The sequence below is a fragment of the Corvus hawaiiensis genome, chromosome 3, assembly GCF_020740725.1.
Source record: "Corvus hawaiiensis isolate bCorHaw1 chromosome 3, bCorHaw1.pri.cur, whole genome shotgun sequence".
Classification (NCBI taxonomy): domain Eukaryota; kingdom Metazoa; phylum Chordata; class Aves; order Passeriformes; family Corvidae; genus Corvus; species Corvus hawaiiensis.
Window position 1 is genome coordinate 45,841,536 of NC_063215.1, and position 18,586 is coordinate 45,860,121.

Below are 18,586 nucleotides of genomic sequence, written 5' to 3' on the forward strand. Positions count from 1 at the left end.
TGATAGAACTAGACCTGTATCAACCTCAGTGAACACTATTCTTGCAGAGTACCTGACTACAAAAGCCCAGCTCCAGGCAAGATATAAATATGGATCCATATTCACCGACTGAGCTTTAATTATTACTCTACTTCTTTACCTGGTTTTCACACAGGCCAGTTGGCTGATATCTTCATGGTTGTCTCATGGTATAAACATCTCAACTTCAATTTAGACATCTGTGACTTAACGGAGAGGAAAAACACTTTCTTTGTCACAGTTCATACATGATTACATCCCTTGGATTATATTCAGCTACAGTCCAGGCTTCTCTATCCCCAAAATATAAGTGCAATATTGTCATATGCAGTATTATCATCATCTACATTAAATATCACTAAATACTGAGATGGAATCAAATATTTGGCATCACCCCATTCATAATTTTCTTCTCCATGCAATTTTTCTCTCGTTATTTCCTGTCATCTTCTACCTCAAGTCTATCCTCAGGTTAGATAGCCACATTTCTGAAACATAGCAAAAAAAGCAGATTAAAGTAATCACCACAAGTTTATGATACTTTGGAGCAGCTTATGAGAACTTGGCTTACACTTCTAATCTCATAGGAGCCAGAAAGCATGTAAATGAACTAGAAAACTTTCTTTCTAGTCCACTCAAAAAGTTTTTAGAGAAAGTGAATTTGGCCTGAAACACCACTAAGCAGACTAAGCCTGAGCAGACTATTTTTTACAATTCCCCAAAACAGTTAACACTGAGAGTAACACCATGTAACACCAGGGAACTTTTCCTTCTGTAAAAGAGTTCAGCAACTCAATGGAAAAGTAGAGAGAAGGTGGAAATGGGTTAAGCTTTACTTAACTAAACTTTGGTGTTGTTGCTTTTTTATTATTATTTTATTCTTGTATATTTCACAGATGTTTTTTTAATGGGGTTCTTTGAATAAGTCCCAAACTAATTTATGACAGAACCTTAAAATATTTTTCTTAAATATCTGACATCTTAGTCTTTAAAAGTTTTAGAAGACCTTACAAGGCCAAAGATGCTTCCCATCAAACATCCAGCTTCAGGCAGAATAAAATAAAGGTAAGATTAAGACTATCCCAGGGAATATTATAACCCTTCATCTTTAGCATCAGTGTCTTAGCCTCAGCTTTGAACTAGCAATAAACCTGTGGTAGTTTATAAAAGACTGGGGTTAGCAGCTGAGGCTTATAAAACAATTTTCTTCTTCTTTCATGGGAATAAAGTGACAAAGTTCAATGTAAATCGTGCTGCTGTTCCGTGGAACAAGCAAGCACACAACACATTGAGATACACGAGGAACAGGCAAGGTGTGCATCTAAAAGATAAACACTTGAATGCTTGACAAATTGAGGCCAACTCATCCATGATATGTTTTCCATTGTTGAGGGAGAGCTAAATCACTTTTAAGAGTTGTGTAGCTTTTTTGAACAGCAGGAATCTTGACTTACAATAAGTTAACCCTTTCATGCACTATGCCCTTAATTAGATTTGACGTTGCCCTTCCCTCCAAACTATGCAACTGACCTTCAGAAATTAGGGCTATCTCTTTACATAGCTAGGGAGCTAAACGTGATCAATGTGGTTCTTGGAAAAAAAAAAACAACACCAAAATAAAAAAGAATCCCATTTGATAAAGATTTTTCTCTACAAAGTTTGGTCTAAAGCAAATCATCTTGCTGTAAAAGACCTTGTTACTAATAGTTTGTGGGAACTTTTATAATGTCATTGTTTTCAAAATAGTATTATGCCAAATAATTAAACAACAAATTTTCTATTAAATATTATATATCCCCTAAGTATATGCACATTCATACACTTTTAAAGGTTTTTAATGGCATTCTTGAACTTTCAACCTCAAGCTTACTTCATTTTCAAGTTACTATAATTCACATCATGCCTGCAAATATTCTGTGATCCTAATGGCCGTCCATCTTTTATAAAGAACTTTTCAGCTAATCAAATGATGACCTATTCCTAGCAAAGAAGGATTACTGTTTCTGAAAAATCACTCTCAGTACAGAAGAGACCAGCACATTTACTTGTTTTCAAGCCATAACACTAATTGCTCGTTTATCTGCCCAGTTTAATACATCAAATTCAAAAGTGGACATTGGGACATAATTACCATTTGAAAACATTTGGCTGAAGAGTGATAAGCAACACATACAGATCGGAGGCTTAATGGCTATTATTTCATATTTTGTGCCTTCCCCTATTTAACTAGAGAAAAATAAACTGTTTTTTCCTTTTTAAAAATGCTACTTCCAGGAATATTATTGTATTATTTATCAAAGTAAACAACTTCATAAGCAGACTACATGTGAAAATTGAGGTGAGCTATTCAATTATACCCAAAGTATGGACAGTTTTGTTCCATGTCTGACAAATTCTTCAACCTCTGCTAAGCTGATCAGTAAAAACTCAGCTAATTGAATCCATCGATGTGAAAAACCACAGGCTCAAGTCTGTACTGCATACATCAGGCTGAAGGATTTCTGCTCCAGCCACGGCAGTAATAGTCAGTGGGGTCAGGTCAAAGAGGGTTAAAGTGAGTCAGGATATAGCCAAAGGAATACATCAAACACTGATTTTAAAAGGGCAATTAATCTTAGACAGAAATGCTTCCTGGGGAATGAGATCTCAATCTTAAGAGCACACTACATGATGTAGCAGTAAAAATGTACATATACAAGCTTAGAGAGCTTTCATCCTGTGATCACAAACAGAAGGGGAGTGCTGTTTATCAGAGAAATACAAACCCTTGCTAAAATACTTACATTAGCTTCTTCCGGGCTCTTACTCATTGAAAAATAAATTCTGTAATGAGCAGGCTGTGGAGTTTGCACACATGAAATACCTTTTTTTTGTACATGTACTGTAGGTTCTTTTGAGCTAACAGACTGATGTATTTAGAGATCTCTACCAAAGTAAAATTAAAGAATTTAGCATTGAAAAATTCAGGAAAGAGTGGTGAAAGGAGTAATGGAATACCTGCAGGACTCGTTACACTGAACACTAACTTAAAAAAAAATAACAACCCCTTCTCAAAACAGCTACCTGGTCAGAGTCAAAATTGGAAATAAATTTTCATCAAAAGTTCTTTTTGGCTTTTCCATTCTGAAAGAATAAGACAGCTGCAAAGCTGATAGATTATAATATAACCTTTATTTTTTGACTCATAACCTAAATATTTTTTAGAGTTCAGAACATATTTTTCCACTTCAGAGTAGAAAAATAGATCCATAAAGCTTAGAACACAAACATACAGCACTTGCAAACAAAATTTGCTAAGTTAGCATCCTCAATTAGTTAGCAAGATTACTAGGAATCATTAGCTATGTAGACAAACATACACAGCTCTGAAATTAATTACCACTGCTTTGGCTGCATTAGTTCGCAGCACTAAAGAGAACTGGCTTTGCAACCACCCTCCATCTGAGGATACTGATGCCCAACATCACAAGTGGCAGAAGGGCATCTATTTGTGTATCTGGTCCATACATGGGGCTTCTTGGCTTAAATGGCTGCTGCCAGCTTGCACAGAGATACTGGACCTAGTGAAGTTTCCTATAGTCTAGAGACCCGCTGCATTCTGCCATTGTAAATGTGGTGATGATAACATCAGGAAAAAGGACAGGGAGCACAAGTGCATTCAGATCTTTACTGACGTAGCCCCTCTGTGCATGGGCCAAACCACTGCATAAGACTTTGGCTTTGATGTAAGGAAAAGTTTTACCCCTATTTTTTAACAGATATTCTCCAAATGACTACAGGTGCAGAGCAAAATATAAAGTTATCCACTGAATGTGAAGTTATTAAAATTTCTGATTAAAATGAGATATTCAAACAGGGGACAACTACTGTTAGCAAGTGCTGCTGAATCCTTAGAGAAGAGAGTAGGACACATAGCAGATTGTTCTCCTTTACATTATTGGTAAAACTGCTACTTTTCTCCTAATTATTTTTGTAGGTCCTTTAGTTTTGCAGGTTCTATTCTTTCCAGCCCTGTAAGAGGTTTATCTCCTGGAAAAATCAGGTGATACCTATATGCATCAAGGCAAAATAGAGCCAGACTGTAAGAGAGATGCAAGGAAGATGGGAATGATTTTACTCAGACAACCCCCAAAGACACAGTACGTGCACCTAATTTAAAGGTATAGATATAATTCAAAAAATGGGCCAGAACTCACTCTTCGAACTTCAGGGCAAATGCCAGAGAACAAACAGCTCATGCCCGTTCAGCTAAATTATCTCCCTCTCTCTATTGCCTATCGAGAATAGACCCCAGACTGTTAATCCATGAACACTGCTCAAATTTTCTGGGAGAATATTAATTTGCCTTGACCAAAATTATGCCAGAGAACTGCTAATGGTCATACAGCACAAACAACACATGTTCTAACCCTCTTTTGTTTACTAGTATAAATAAAAACACTGAGACCACAACATTTAAATCCGTTTGTGCACTGCAGCGTCCTGGTTGAGAACTTCACAGAGGGTTATTAATGTCTCTGTGGGTCTTCACAGAGGGTTATTAATGTCTCTGTGGGTCTTCACAGAGGGTTATTACTGTCTCCTGAAAGCTTTGGTAGACCCAAATCTCCAGTTACTCTTGCACCAATTACAGTACTAAAGGAATTGTCACATTTTCTATGAAACCAACCATAAGAAACATCCTGTAAATCTATGTACTTTGTATACTTCAGCTGTTACTGACATGATTGTTTCTGTGAGCAACGATATATGAGAAACTAGAAGGAAGGTTTGGTTTGGGTTTCTTTCTGTGAAGTTTTTGATGGCTCAGTCATACTGAGTGACCTCTGTGGCCTCTTTGGAGTAAGACAGACTGACTTAGATCACAACTCAATAAAATCCAATTCTTAACTCTGCTACTGACCTCAATGTGACCAGGTACAAGCCACATCACCCCTCTGTGCCTCTTAATTTCTCCTTCCTTTTTGTCTCTCTTCACTCATCTTTTATCTAAGTGATAAGTTCTGTGGGAACACACTGCAACGTGTACAGTGCATAAGGAACCTGAGGTCTCCTCCTAAAACACAAAAAATACTCATTTTAAAACTGAAAATTCAGCACAACCAAAACATTTTGTCAAGATGCTTTGACCCCAACCATTCTCCTAAAACTCACACACATGGCAGATTACTAGAAATCAGGCAGGTTTTCTGTCAGTAATTTTCCACAATCTTTTCTTAACTGCCTGGACTTCCAGCTCTATATAGCATTCAGTCAGGAAATTGGTGGTAGAACACTGATGTTCCCAGGAAGAGCAGACTATTCTAGGACAAAAAAACCCCACCTCTCTTCTGGAGAGAATTTTACAAATGCTAGCTTGTGATTTTCAAACAGAATAAGTTCAATTTTTGAAGAAGTTATTTTGCTCTGTGGAGGATTTTACTTTCTCCATTTCATACTACTACTGTTAATGATAGACTTGAAAAACTTTGTTGTGCCTGAATGAAGTCATTGGCCTTTTGACTAATTTAAAGAGAATAGTCTGGAGTCTGATACTAATAAAACTTATTGGGTGGCCGGCAGAACAAATTTAGCTGAAGCTGAAAAAATTTCCGAAGGCTTGTCCGAGAAACAGGATTATTTCCCTATTTGCTGTACCTCTTCCTACAGTCTACCCTTCTGAATGTGTGTGCCTGTGCATGCCCAGAAACCACTTCTAAGTCACAAAGAAACAGCACATTACTCTTGTGATGTTAGCAAAGTTGCTGGATGCAAGAGGAAAGACTAGACTAGAATAGACTACTGCAGTTGGAAGGGACTTACAAAGATCATCTCATCCAACTGCCTGAGAAATCTAGGGCTGGCCAAAAGTTACAGCATGTTATTAAGGGCACTGTGCAAATGCCTCTTAAACACTGACAGGATTGGAGCATCGACCACCTCTCTAGAAAACTGTTCCAGTGTTTCACCACACTCATGGTAAAGAAATGCTTCCTAAGGTCCAGTCTAAACCTCCCCAGTGCGGCTTTGAGCTATTCCCACATGTCCTATCACTGGATACCAGGGCAAGAACTTAGCACCTCCCTCTCCACTTCCCCACCTCTGGAAGCTGCTCCTCACAGGACATGCCTTCCAGCCCCATCACCAGCTTTGTTGCTCTCCTCTGGAGGCACTTGAGTACCTTAACATCCTTACATTGTGGAGCCCAGAACTGCACACGGCACTCCAGGTGAGGCTGCACCAATGCTGAATACAGCGGAACAGTCACCTCTTCTGACTGTCTGTGCTGTGTTTGATGCACCCCAGGATGTGGTTTGCTGTCTTGGCTGCCAGGATACACAGCTGCCTCATACTGAGTCTGCCACTGGTCAGCAACCCCAGACCCTTTTCTGCAGGCTTGCTCTCCAGCCAGTCCTCTCCCAATTTATATCTGTGCTCCATGCTACTCTGTCATAGGTGCAGAATCTGGCATTTGGACTTATTAAATTTCATCCCATTTGCCAACAAGACAGGAACAAAGGACTCACAAGATACCAAGTGGATAATCCTTGTAGAGTTGATTGAGGTGAAGTTGGAGAAGCCCTTAAAACCAAGCTATGTTCACTGTTTCCCAAGAAATTGTATGCAGAAAGATCACAAGCAGCCTCACATACCCACTATGTTTTCTTTTGAGAGCAAGTGAGCCAGAACATTCTGCACACAACAGAAGCCCTCTCTGATTATGTAAAGAATTTGTTTAGAAATTAAGATGGCTAACAAGAAGCACAGCTGCCACATTCTTCTCAGATTATTTGCACCTTTCCATGTGGTCATGACAAATTAATACTATATTAATTAATTCTGTAGTCACGACTATTACTTCTGTAATCTCAAGCCAACCTCTGGACTTCCACCCCTTTTGATCAAAAAGGACTACTAAATTAAAAGGTACACAATTTTTACACAGAAAAATGTTTCCACTTCAACTTGAAAAAGAAAAGGCAACTGGGGCAGGTAGGTGTTTGTGGGTGTAAAAAAAAAAACAAAAATCAAAAAGTTGGCAGTACGATGAAAGTCAGATGCAGAAGAATAATCCAAGCAGATGGCCTAGTTAGGAAAAGATAACAGGCACAAATAATGACTCACACCAGAAAGGAGAAGTACAGGATGACCTCCTCCAACATGGAAAGCACCACTGAGTCAAGGATGTGAGGAGGAAGGAATAGCTTAAGCAGTGGTCTGAAGGTCAGTTGTGGCCTGCAAGATGACTCTCACAGTAGAGGAGACAGTGGACCAGAATTCGTATCACTGGTGAGCTTTAACCATCTTTTAGTACACAACCACATTCTACAAGACCTCTAACCCTTCACAATGCTCTCACAGCTTTGTGGGATGAAAGTGTGGCTAATAAACTGCCTAAAACTGCCCAGGGCTTGTTATATTTCTAAATTTAGGTAGCCTGGGAAAGTATTTCCACACTGTACCTCCACAGCACTGAAAAGCAGAGACCAGTCTGCAGAGAGCACATGCAATCAGACTTACTAGTTAGACATGGGGAGCAAAGACTTCCTTCTGTTTGCTCACTGCAAGAGCAGCAAGGACTGGGATGGTGCTGTGCTGGTCCAATTCCCACAGTAAGCCCCCAGTCAAGCTAATTCTGACCTCAGGCAAAGCAAGCCCAGTCATATTTCATGTCTATCCAAACACATTCACACTGCATAAATTTACCTCCTTCTGTTGCACCATTTCTCATTTGTATCAAAATTAGGAGCCTACATGGCAAATCTAATCTAAATTCAATTTTCTGTTTAACTAATTTACTGGAAGTCAATGCTTAGAAAACTGAGGGAGAACAAAAACAATTAATATGTAGTCTCTCATACATTATACATTAAAAAAAGCTGAGAGTTAATTGAAAACAGTTGATCCCTAATTTTACAAAATCATTCAGTACAGCAAGTCTTAAGAGAAAAATCCTGGAAGTCTTTTTGATCCTTGTTTTATTTCTGAAAGAACTAATGACACTGCTGTAGAAAGAGGTCAGTTCACACAGCTTTTCTGAATGAACAACAATGCTGTGAAAACTGGGATTGATTGATAGCCTACTGTTTGCGTCATTATATCCAAATGTTTACCATTTGAGTCTTCAAGGAAGCATGAGACAAAAATCAAAACAAGTTTTATGAAGACTTCAACAACACTGGCAAATTAAAATTGTATCCAGAATTGTTTAGACATTATAGCAGTGGAATAAAACTGCTTTCTTCTGCATTATACAGTTTTTATCTTTGCATTATGCCCAATGTCTTAAATTCCTGGTGTGGAAGAGGAAAAGTCTTTCCCTCCCCAGAACTCTGTTTTCTATCATTTTAACCCTTTGCCTCTTCAAAGCATTCTGTTGAACTCAACACTGTTTCCTCTTGCAGTTGTTGCTTTGTAGTTATGTAAGATCATACTGTGTTCCTCCCTTTCTCCTAACAAGATGAGTCACTATTTCTAAATGAACTGTTTATAATATTAGGATGTTCATTTACAAGAAATTCATAAATCGGTACTAAACAAAATATTTTTTTTCAATAGTTGTGAATTATTCACTTTTTTTTTTTCCAATTTGATAAACGTTGACGTTCAGAATTGATATTACTTCTGGAAACAAAGGCCCCTTAACTGGCAACAGGAACACTATCACCACATACAGAAAATCATGGGGAAACACAGCATGACTTCCTTGAAGCAACAGATAGCTAACAATTTTATTATCTGTCATAGATGACAGTGTTGCTGTAAGTAGGTGGACTATTCCACCTAATCTCAGAAAAACAGAGGATTTTAGACAGTGGGGGAGAGTAGCCATGGTATTACCTCCTTCAGGGATGGATAATTTTGTTATTCATCAGTTTGGGGAAGAATACCCATAAGTAACATGTTCTACCATATCAGGTATGTGACCTTATGCTACAGTTGCAGGTAACAACATGGTCTTAACATCTTCTCTTCCTTACCTGCATAGAAACTACAACAACACAGTCTAAGAGACCACAAGCAATATCAAGCTTCATCTTAGCCTGTTCCTGCATAAGCCACTAAATCTTCCCACAAATAGTAATAACTCTGAAGTTATTTAAATGACTGCCTAAATTTCTGGAACTGGAACTACTGCAGACAATTGCACTTTACCACACAAGAACTGTCCAATCAAAGAATCAACTTTTGTCTGTGCAAGTGCCATCCACAAGCATAGGAAAAAAGATCAGACAATGAGTTTACAGGCTGCAGCATGAATAATCAGAATAATCTAATTCTAACCCTGGAGTCCTCATGAATGGGTATTTCATACTAAAATAAAAAAGCCATCTGTCATGAGCTTAGATTCAAAACTACATGATGCACAGCCTGAGAAGCAAAACTATAGGATCTTTGACTGTTGGCTGGAAAGGATACTTGTACAATTTCAAGAGTGTAAAACGGTGAATGAGAAGGGGGACACTAGGCAACTTTATTCTGACTTCCCTGAGTAACTAACCAGGAACTTGGGGGACAAATTAAAACCAAGAGAAACTGGTAAATTGAAGAATGCTGATAGAGAGGCACAGCCCCTAGGTGTCAAAATATTTTAGATTTTCATATGCAATGATACAAAAAATTGTTGGAAAACTCTAGGAAACTGAAGTAGAAGTCTAGATAATAGAACACCACAGGACAAGAAGACAGAAAGCAAAAAGAAAAAAACAACATAGAAGTGACTACTGACTAATTACTACCCCAGAGAACTAGATCTATTCCTGTTAGGAAATCAGCCAAGGTCTGAAAATCTACAAAATTAGTTAAATAAATTACAGTGAGCTTAGTCAAAGAAGTAGGAAAGTTTGTTTTAGAGGATGCAAAAGCAGATACTAAAAGAGTAACAAAGACAGCAAGAGCTATCTATTACTAGAACAGATGATGAAGGAACATGAGCCAGAAAAAGAAGAGACATTGATAGAAAATGAGTCAATGCAAGTTGAAAAAAAGAACTGAAAAATAAGTACCCCTCTTTCCTGATGCTGCAATTAGGATCAAATATAATGGAACACCCCAAAACCTAACTGACCAGCTTGCCTCAGATTCAAGTATGAACAACTAGGGAGAAGCAGATATAAAACCCACATGTACACACACTCCTCCAACAGAGGGTGATCACAACTGAAAACTAAACACAATTTGCTATGTTCAAAGCACAGAACTTATAAAGTTTTACCTTAAAACACTGAAAACTGAAATGAAATTGCCCATCTTCCAGTAAGGATTTCCAATAACTCTAGATGGTCAGGAATAGTAGTCCATGAACATCAAGCTAAGTATTTCTATATAACTACACAACTCCCAGATTTGATTTCAATTATATGCAGCCTTTAGACAAACTGAATTAAACAATAATTATGGAAATACAGCAAATAAAAAATATACTCATACACAATATAGGTTTATCCATAGTAAAATTTCAGACTGAGGTGACTTTAATTTATGAACTGCTGCATAACTGATAAAATACAATTTATTACTGCAGTATCTAAACATAAAAATATGTTTAAAAACATGCCTTAAAGAAAGATTAAAGCAGGCCACAATTCAGAGGAAGTGATTATTGGATTAGTTTGAAAATACTGATTTTAATATTTATTAAACATGACAAGAAGGACTTCACTGCTTCTCAAACTTTATGTCAACACAGGAAAATCAGAACAAAGCAAATAAGTGGAACAAATGAAATGTATCAATATTCAGTGGAAGGTGATGACCTGGTCTTACTGTTTCTGTTGCCACATAACCACAACCACTGCCTATGAAGCAGCTAAATAGGAAAAAAAGAAAAATTATTCAGCTAATGAGCAAACAGCTGATTTAACACATTTACTGTCTAAATACTCATTTAGACACAAAATTAGAGAGGGTTATATTAGATCTGTTCTAACCTAGCCTTCTGGAAGAAAGTACTGTACAGTACTGCAGCAGGAGCAATGCAAGGTGAAATAAATGCATCTTCCTTGAAGGGTCTCTGAACATTTTATTACTCTTAAAGATGTTTCCAGTACCTAAAGCAGGCCTACAAGAGAGCTGGAGAAGGACTTTTTACAAGGGCATATGGTGATAGGACAAGGGGAATGGTTTTAAACTGAAAGAGGGCAGGTTTAAATTCGGTATTAGGAATAAATTTCTTAGTCAGCTATAATTCTAGCTGTAATTTATAATTATATAAAGAATAATATATAATTTATATAATTTATAATTATATAAAGAATCTATTCCTTACTCCCTGTCTCAGGTGGAGATAGCAGCACAGGTTGTGCAGAGAAGCTGTGGCTGTCCCATCCCTGGCAGTGTTCGAGGCCAGGTTGGATGGGGCCTAGAGCAACCTGGTCTAGTGGAAGATGTCCCTTCCCATGGCAGCAGGGCTGGAACCAGATGAATTTTAAGACCCCTTCCAACCCAAACCATTCTATGATTCTGTGTTTGCTACTAACACAGACAGCCATTCTCATTGCTGCTTTAGAAAAACAGGGTATTCTTCACAGTCAAGACAATTAATGTAATTGCCAATAGTTTTAAGAACTACACTGGCGTCTTGGTGCTTGCTCTAATTCCAAGTACTGCTTTTCTTTACACTTTCTGACCATTACTACTAATGCATGAAATGCTTCATACACATTTTGACAAATGAGTTCCCAACTACTGTGCACTCTGCTCCAACTCCACTGCAGTGATTGAGGACAAGAGAAGATAAAGCCAACACTCCTCGCAATCTGAGGAGTTAAAGGATGGACTCTAAACAGAAGCCACTCTTTGCTTTGGTATAACAATGCCCATGACAAAAAGCCTTTTGCCCACCAGTTTTTCTCTGATTAACAGTTTAAGGAGATAAAACTGTTTAGCAACCCAGAAAGGTGAGCATTGTACAGAATTCATTACGCAAAAAGAAAATATTCACATATACATGTTTTTAAAAAATATATATAATTGAATAAAAGACCAGTTTGAGGAGAGACAGGAAAGTATGGGTTGAGAGAATAACAGTACAAGTTTTCATTTTTTACAGCACTTCAACAAACAATAAAAGCTTTGAATAAATAGTTTCATAAGCTAATTTAAATAAAATGCAGTTTTATTTAAAACAGTTAGCTAAACAGTTACCCACAGTCTGTAACAGTCCAAAATAATATTGACACAGCATTTTACAAAGACCATTTTCACTATCAATCTTTTAATGTCATTATTTAACCTGTTCTTTTGACAATGCTCCTTACGCTGTGTTTCCAACAGTTGGTAATCAATGCATATATTCAATCCATGTATATATAAATACATTTTTTCATTGAAACATTTTTCTCAGCACAGTTAAAAGGAAGACTTAATTATATCCATGTTTCCTAAAGCAAAGGCATATAGACACTGTGGGTGGTTCTTGAAACCCTTCCCTCCCTCTTCTTGTGGTGGTCCCTAAGAATCTGGCAGCAGGAACAGCTCACATAATACGGCTACAAATGCTGAGTCTGAAAACCTTATATTCTCTGTGTTCCCACGGCACAAAGCTCAGTTACGGATGTCACCACGGACAAGCAACCACCACAATTACCATGAAGCTTCCAGTTGAATGAAAAGTCATTGGAAAAGAGAAAACCATAGAGGAAAAAGGAAAAAAAAAAGTGAACAGATGGAGAAAAACAGAAAGAAAGAAGTTCATATTGATTATGTTGCACTGAAGAAAAGATGAAGTTAATGTCACCAGTGAATTAATTCACTAAAGAGGGAGGTTAAATACAGCTTGGAAAAATACCTAAATGACTTTGACAAGAAGAGTAAAAAGATGAAAAACCACCTGCTTCTCCAGTATCTATTATACCTTTAAGCATATCTTTGATGAGATACTACTTTTATCCCCTTTGTTTAGAAAAATTAAGTAAATCTAAACTTTGATAACTGAATAGTCTGAAAATCCAGATGTGAAAAAGTTTTTCATAATTTTCTAATAAACCTTTGATAATGTATTCTGTTCTGTTACAATATTATTTTAATGCCTCCACCGGAATAAAGTGTAGATTAAGACAAAACATACAAGTTTACAAGAAAAATATTAGAAGATACTAAATAATGTCTAAAGAGACAATTTTTAATGTCTGACTACAATCTATTTTTCCTTCAGAAACCATTTTAACAAGAGTTTCCTTTAGAAAGAGACTGAATTATCATCATTTTAGAGATCACAAACTGAAGTCAAAGTGATCTTATGCCCAGAAATATTCATTTTTTGGAGGGTGGGACAGAAGGATAGTTATGAGAGGCCTAAAATTTACTTCAGAAAGTGCCTGGGGTTTGCACACTCAATGGCCCAGAGCTCTCACTGATTACAAGTACAAGCAAGCAAACTGTTCAGCAGAACATTCATGCTGATCACTAGATTTTTCTGATGCTCCTCTCTATAAAATGTGTGGGTTTGTGACACTCAGCTTACCTGCAATCACATATGAATGAATTCTCCAGGAAAAAAGAATTAAATTCAGCTCCCAAAGGCAGTATTCAGCTGTCTAAATTATAATACTTCCTGAAGCACATTAATTCTTGATTTATCCTTTCAAGAATCAGGACTGTGATTTTTCACTACACACACCTGACACTAAAACATGCCCAGTCTGGGCAGAAAGATAATAGTCTCACAGAAGACAAAGAGAGATGAGAGGCAGAGAGTAATTATAAGATGAATGGTAAGTGTGTAAGGAAATTACAATTGTATAGGCAGTCTACAGCTCTGACACCATCTAAACTTCAAGTATTCAACTTCAAATGGAGACAACTGCTTTAGAAGTACAACCTTTATGTGTAGTATCCCAGGTTTCCAAAACATGCTTGCAAATTAAACTCTCCTACGCTGATATCTCCTCTGTATTTTGAGCTGATGGAACATCTTTGACAGAGGAAGCTTGTTAAATTCTCAGTGATCCAGCATCAGAGAGAAAATGATTCTACTGAATGGGTTTCATGGAGACTTCAGTAGCACAGATGTACTGTGGTTCTGTAGTCTCAGGAGTTTAGTCTATTTGATGGAAAAGGGTGATGCTTTTCCTTGTTATGGCTGCTAACATTTCTACAGGCAAAACTCAAAAGTGGCACTAAGCAGTCTGGAGAGTTAGTTGGTTTTTTAACAGCTCAAAGCTGCATTAGAGCATGAACATTTAATATGGGGCACATTACATTTGAATAATTAATGAGTGTATTTAGTCAAGCAAGAGAATAATCAAATTCACTTACTGGCTAAGTTGAATAATCAGTGAACAGAGTATGATGACCTCTAGCAGTAAAGCCTAAACCAGCACTGTCCTTTCCTGTCTATGATCCTTAGCAGTAAGAATCACTGCTGTCATGGGCATCCATCTTTTCAGGTCAGTTTCCTTTATGTCTGAACCTTTCTCTATCATCCCTCTGTTTTGTTCTAATTCTGCTTCTTCCTTTTTTTCTTTCCATGTTGCCACGCCTAAAATTTCTACTTTGTATTCCTGTCTGGGGTACAGCAAACCCTGAACAGGTTTTCCTCAATCCTTTATCTGACTATCCCCAGCTCCATCTGAACACCTCTTTACTTGCATCTTGTCAGCACAAACTGCCCTTCTTTTCAACTTTTGAGTCAATTTGCTCCTCCAAATCCCTTCTTCAAATCCCTTGGCCAGCAGGGTATCTACTCACCATTCTTTCACAGATGTGCAAACTCTGTGCATGTCCCACAAGCAACACGCTTCTTTTCCTCCCTCATCCTTTTATCATCTCCTACCCCACTTCCTCTGTCCAGGTGTTCGCATTTATAACAACAGGTTTTGACTTTTGCCCCAATCTCTTTCATTCTGCCACATTGTTTATAGTCACTCTCCCCATCACATTTAATGACTCCCAGATCTGTCATTTTCTTCCACATTACTTGTTCAGTCAGTCTGCCTCCCCCCTCCACTGGCTCTATGTATCAGTCTAATCCCACTCCTCCTGAGGAGCCCACATTATTTTCTGCATTTAGCTCAGACAGTTTTCCTTCTCTTAAGTACCAGAAGGGGCAGAGAACACTCATAATACAAGAGGAACAACTGAATGACACTACAATACAAAGCTGCATTACAGGAGAAAATGTGCCGAGTTTTGGATAGCTCACACCCATGTGAGGGACCAGATTTATTAAACTGTTAAGTTTGTGAGTTGCTCAGTAAAAACTGGGCCAAATTTAAGCAGATGTATACAGGAATAGACAAGCATATTCCAACACTCCAAAACCCACCAAATTTCACATCCCTCCTTGCAAGTATACGAATAGTACCTACTTTAGTTTCTCTTCTTCCAACTTTTTTTTGTCTAAGTTGAGTAAATACAAGGTTTTTTAGCTTTTAACAGAAACTAAGCAAGCAATTAGCACAGCATATTTCTGTTCTGCTATTAAAGACTGGTGCTTTTGTCGACATCTGAAAAGAAGGCCGCTGATGGGAAGCATCATCACTGGTATTCAGATAGAATTACATTACATTCACACTTTTAATAAGGGCAGTAACTAGCACATTCATCATCTGCAGCTTTGGCAAATCCACATAAAAATTATCATCCCCTAAATCCTGGAATAACTTGTGCATAAATGCTTTTGACTTTCTTTCATCTAATTTGTGCTCGACTGCCTTCCAAGTTAAAATGCATCCATCCTTTCCATTGATTTTTTTTAAACTCCCTCTGTACATTTTCAGTAGGGTCTGTATGATACTGACAGTCAAGTACTTAAAGATGGTTAAACTGGTGCTAACATTCATGTATCTATGGGTATCTCCTTTATCTTTTGGACAGTTAGTGGAAAGCATTACTTAAAATAATGCTCCAAAATTTATAATAGCTTTATGAAAAATGGACACATGGTTAGCAATATTCCATATTTTTCTTACCTTTTGTTATTTTTGGAAAATGTTCCCATGTGTTAACAAGTATTAAAAGGGTAAAAAAATACTTTTGATATTTCAGTGAATTTCTAAAATCACAGTATGTGAAGAAATCCATGACAACTGTTTAATTTGAATCAAGTGGCTTCTGTGTACAACAGAATTGTACAGATTTTTATACTGATTTCAAATTTAGTGCTTCCCTGTCAAAAGATGCTGATACTACACCAGTAAATTCCGTGCCAAGATCTTCTCCAGAATATCACACATTTCTCCAAAGTTCCTCATTTACAGGTAAGACAACAGCACAAACAAGATGAAAAACCTTTTGCATTAAATAATTTTGATCTTAATTTGCAGAGAACATAACTGTTACATTTACCCCCCCAAAAATGTATATCACAGCTCCAACACATGTAAGCTTTGAGACTAAAATGACATCAAAAAACGTCTATTTTCTGAGTAAGTGCAGATCAGCAAATTGTATGAAATAATACACTACATTAATTGGTCACACAATACCACTTTGTAATCATACATAAACTATTATATACTTGTAAAAATCTCTTTCTGGTACATTTTAAAAGGCTGGACTTCAAGAAGGGAAAAAAGCATTCTGAAAACATCTTCAATTTCTATCAGTTTTGGAGTTTTACATATAAAAAGTTTCTGGAATACAAAATTAAAGGTAACTTAAAACCTGCTGACACTTTCAGAATTTTTTTTTTAAAGTGCAGAAAATAACATGTGAATGTTTTTATTATGACCAACATAACGGCAAAAGAGTACAGGAATTTTAGAATAAAACTTCTAGCAATTAATTCTTCAGGAGTGACTAAGGACTCAATCTTATCCTCTTGAAACCATGCAGATGATGCAGGGCACACTAAAGAGCCAGGAATTAATGAAATCTGAAACTCTGGCACTGACAATTAGTTCTACCTTCAAAATACAAAAAAAAACCCAAAAAAACCCACAAACAAACAAACACCAAAAAACCCAATAGATCAACAGAAAAAGAATTATCTTATTGGACAAAAAGTTATTTCTGCAGTACCTTCAGGGGTGATAGCACTAGGACACACATCTTTTAGCAGGTCTCCCAAAGTATGCAACTGTCCTCCTGAAGCAATTGGTCGAAACAGCTTCTGTATAAAAGGTCTCTCTGTTGTTGCCTGTTTTAATAAAAAACAAACAAAACCAACAATTTAAGGACCATGCAAATATGTAGTATTAGCATTTGAGACAAGTAGATACTAGGACAAACCTAAAGGTTGCAGCAAAAGAAACATCAGGTATTTCTGCATTCTCCCCTTCTCCCATCCGACCCCCGCTTGCATTTCATCCACATCATGAAATGCAGGTAAGTTTTTGCTTATTAACAATTGCAAGTAAGCCATCACTCCAGAAAAACTGTGAAGATCATTTACAGACAGTGTCATGGATGTAAGAGCGTTAATTTTTTTTTTGAAGCCCCAGACCTCTGTTACGGGAATATAACCTGCTTTAAAAAACCACTTGAATATATCCTTAACTTAAAAAAAACCAAGAAGGGAGCACAAACTTAGGAGTTCAACACATCCCTATATATTTTGCCAGGTCAAAGCAATACTGTACCCTTACAGCTCAACAGGTGATTTCTTCCCAGTAGATTTTATATTGAAAATTTCAAACTGTTTCAGGTGCAAGAAACACTACAACTTAGACAAAAAAAGTCTTGTGCTCTGACAGGCAACCTAGAACCTTCTGCCTACTTAAGGCATCAGTCATATGTAAAGAACATATATGGCCCACTTCTGCTGCAGATATGCAAAGGAATTCATGATTTCAACTATGCATCCTTCAGTTTAAAGCCATTCCCCTTTTCCTAGGGCCACATGCCCTTGTAAAAAGTCCCTCTCCAGCTCTCTTGTAGGCCACCTTTAGGTACTGGAAGGCCTCTTGGGAGTGTTCTCTCCTCCAGGCTGATCAAGCCAAATTCCTTATTCCCCATATGCATTACCATAGTTTCCAGGAGGATTTGCTCCACGACTTCTGCTGGGCACCAAGATAAGACTGACTAGCCTGTAGTTCCCCAGGTCTTCCTTATTTCCCTCTTTTAAAAATGGGGTTACATTTCAGTAGGAACTTCACTGGACTGCCACAACTTCTCAAATATGGATGGTGGCTTAGCCACCTCATCTGCCACTTTCCTCAAGATCTGTGGGGATGACTCTCATCCAGTCCCACAGACTTGTGCACCTTCAGGTTCCTTAGGTGTTCTTGGACCTGGTCTTCTAGAATGGGCACTTCTTTGTTTTCCCACTCCCTGCCTTCTCCCTTTTGTGACTTGGGCAGTGTGGCTGGAATACTTGCTGGCGAAGACTGCGGCAAAAAAGACACTGAATACCTCCATGTTCTGGGTAAACAGGTCTCCCATTTCCTTCTGGAGAGGGTCCACAATTTTTCTAGTCTTCCTTTTATCCCTGACATTCCTATAGAAGCTCCTCTTGTTGCCCTTAATGTCCCTGGCCAGATTTAATTCTATGAGATCTTTAACACTTATTTAAGAACTGTGGTTATGGTAATTAAAAATAGAAACAAAACAACTCAACATCAAGAGGTATTTCATCTCCCAGAGAAGGTTTTTGGGGAGAAAAAACAACCACTTAAACAAACAAACCCCTGCCAAAAAAAAAAAA

At 37.5% G+C, this 18,586-nt stretch overlaps 1 protein-coding gene across 4 annotated transcripts in view; it reads right to left on the bottom strand.

Annotated features, from left to right (window-relative positions):
- The window catches only part of ATG5 (autophagy related 5), a 75,975-nt gene that overhangs the window by 10,039 nt on the left and 47,350 nt on the right, over positions 1 to 18,586 (bottom strand). For all 4 annotated transcript variants that reach the window (XR_007202736.1, XM_048299430.1, XM_048299431.1 and 1 more), the window contains one exon: positions 16,963 to 17,080. Coding sequence is in view for 3 of the 4 variants with exons in the window: in XM_048299430.1 (XP_048155387.1) it covers positions 16,963 to 17,080 (118 nt within the window). In the remaining variant the exon portion in view is untranslated. The remainder of the gene's footprint in view (positions 1 to 16,962; positions 17,081 to 18,586) is intronic.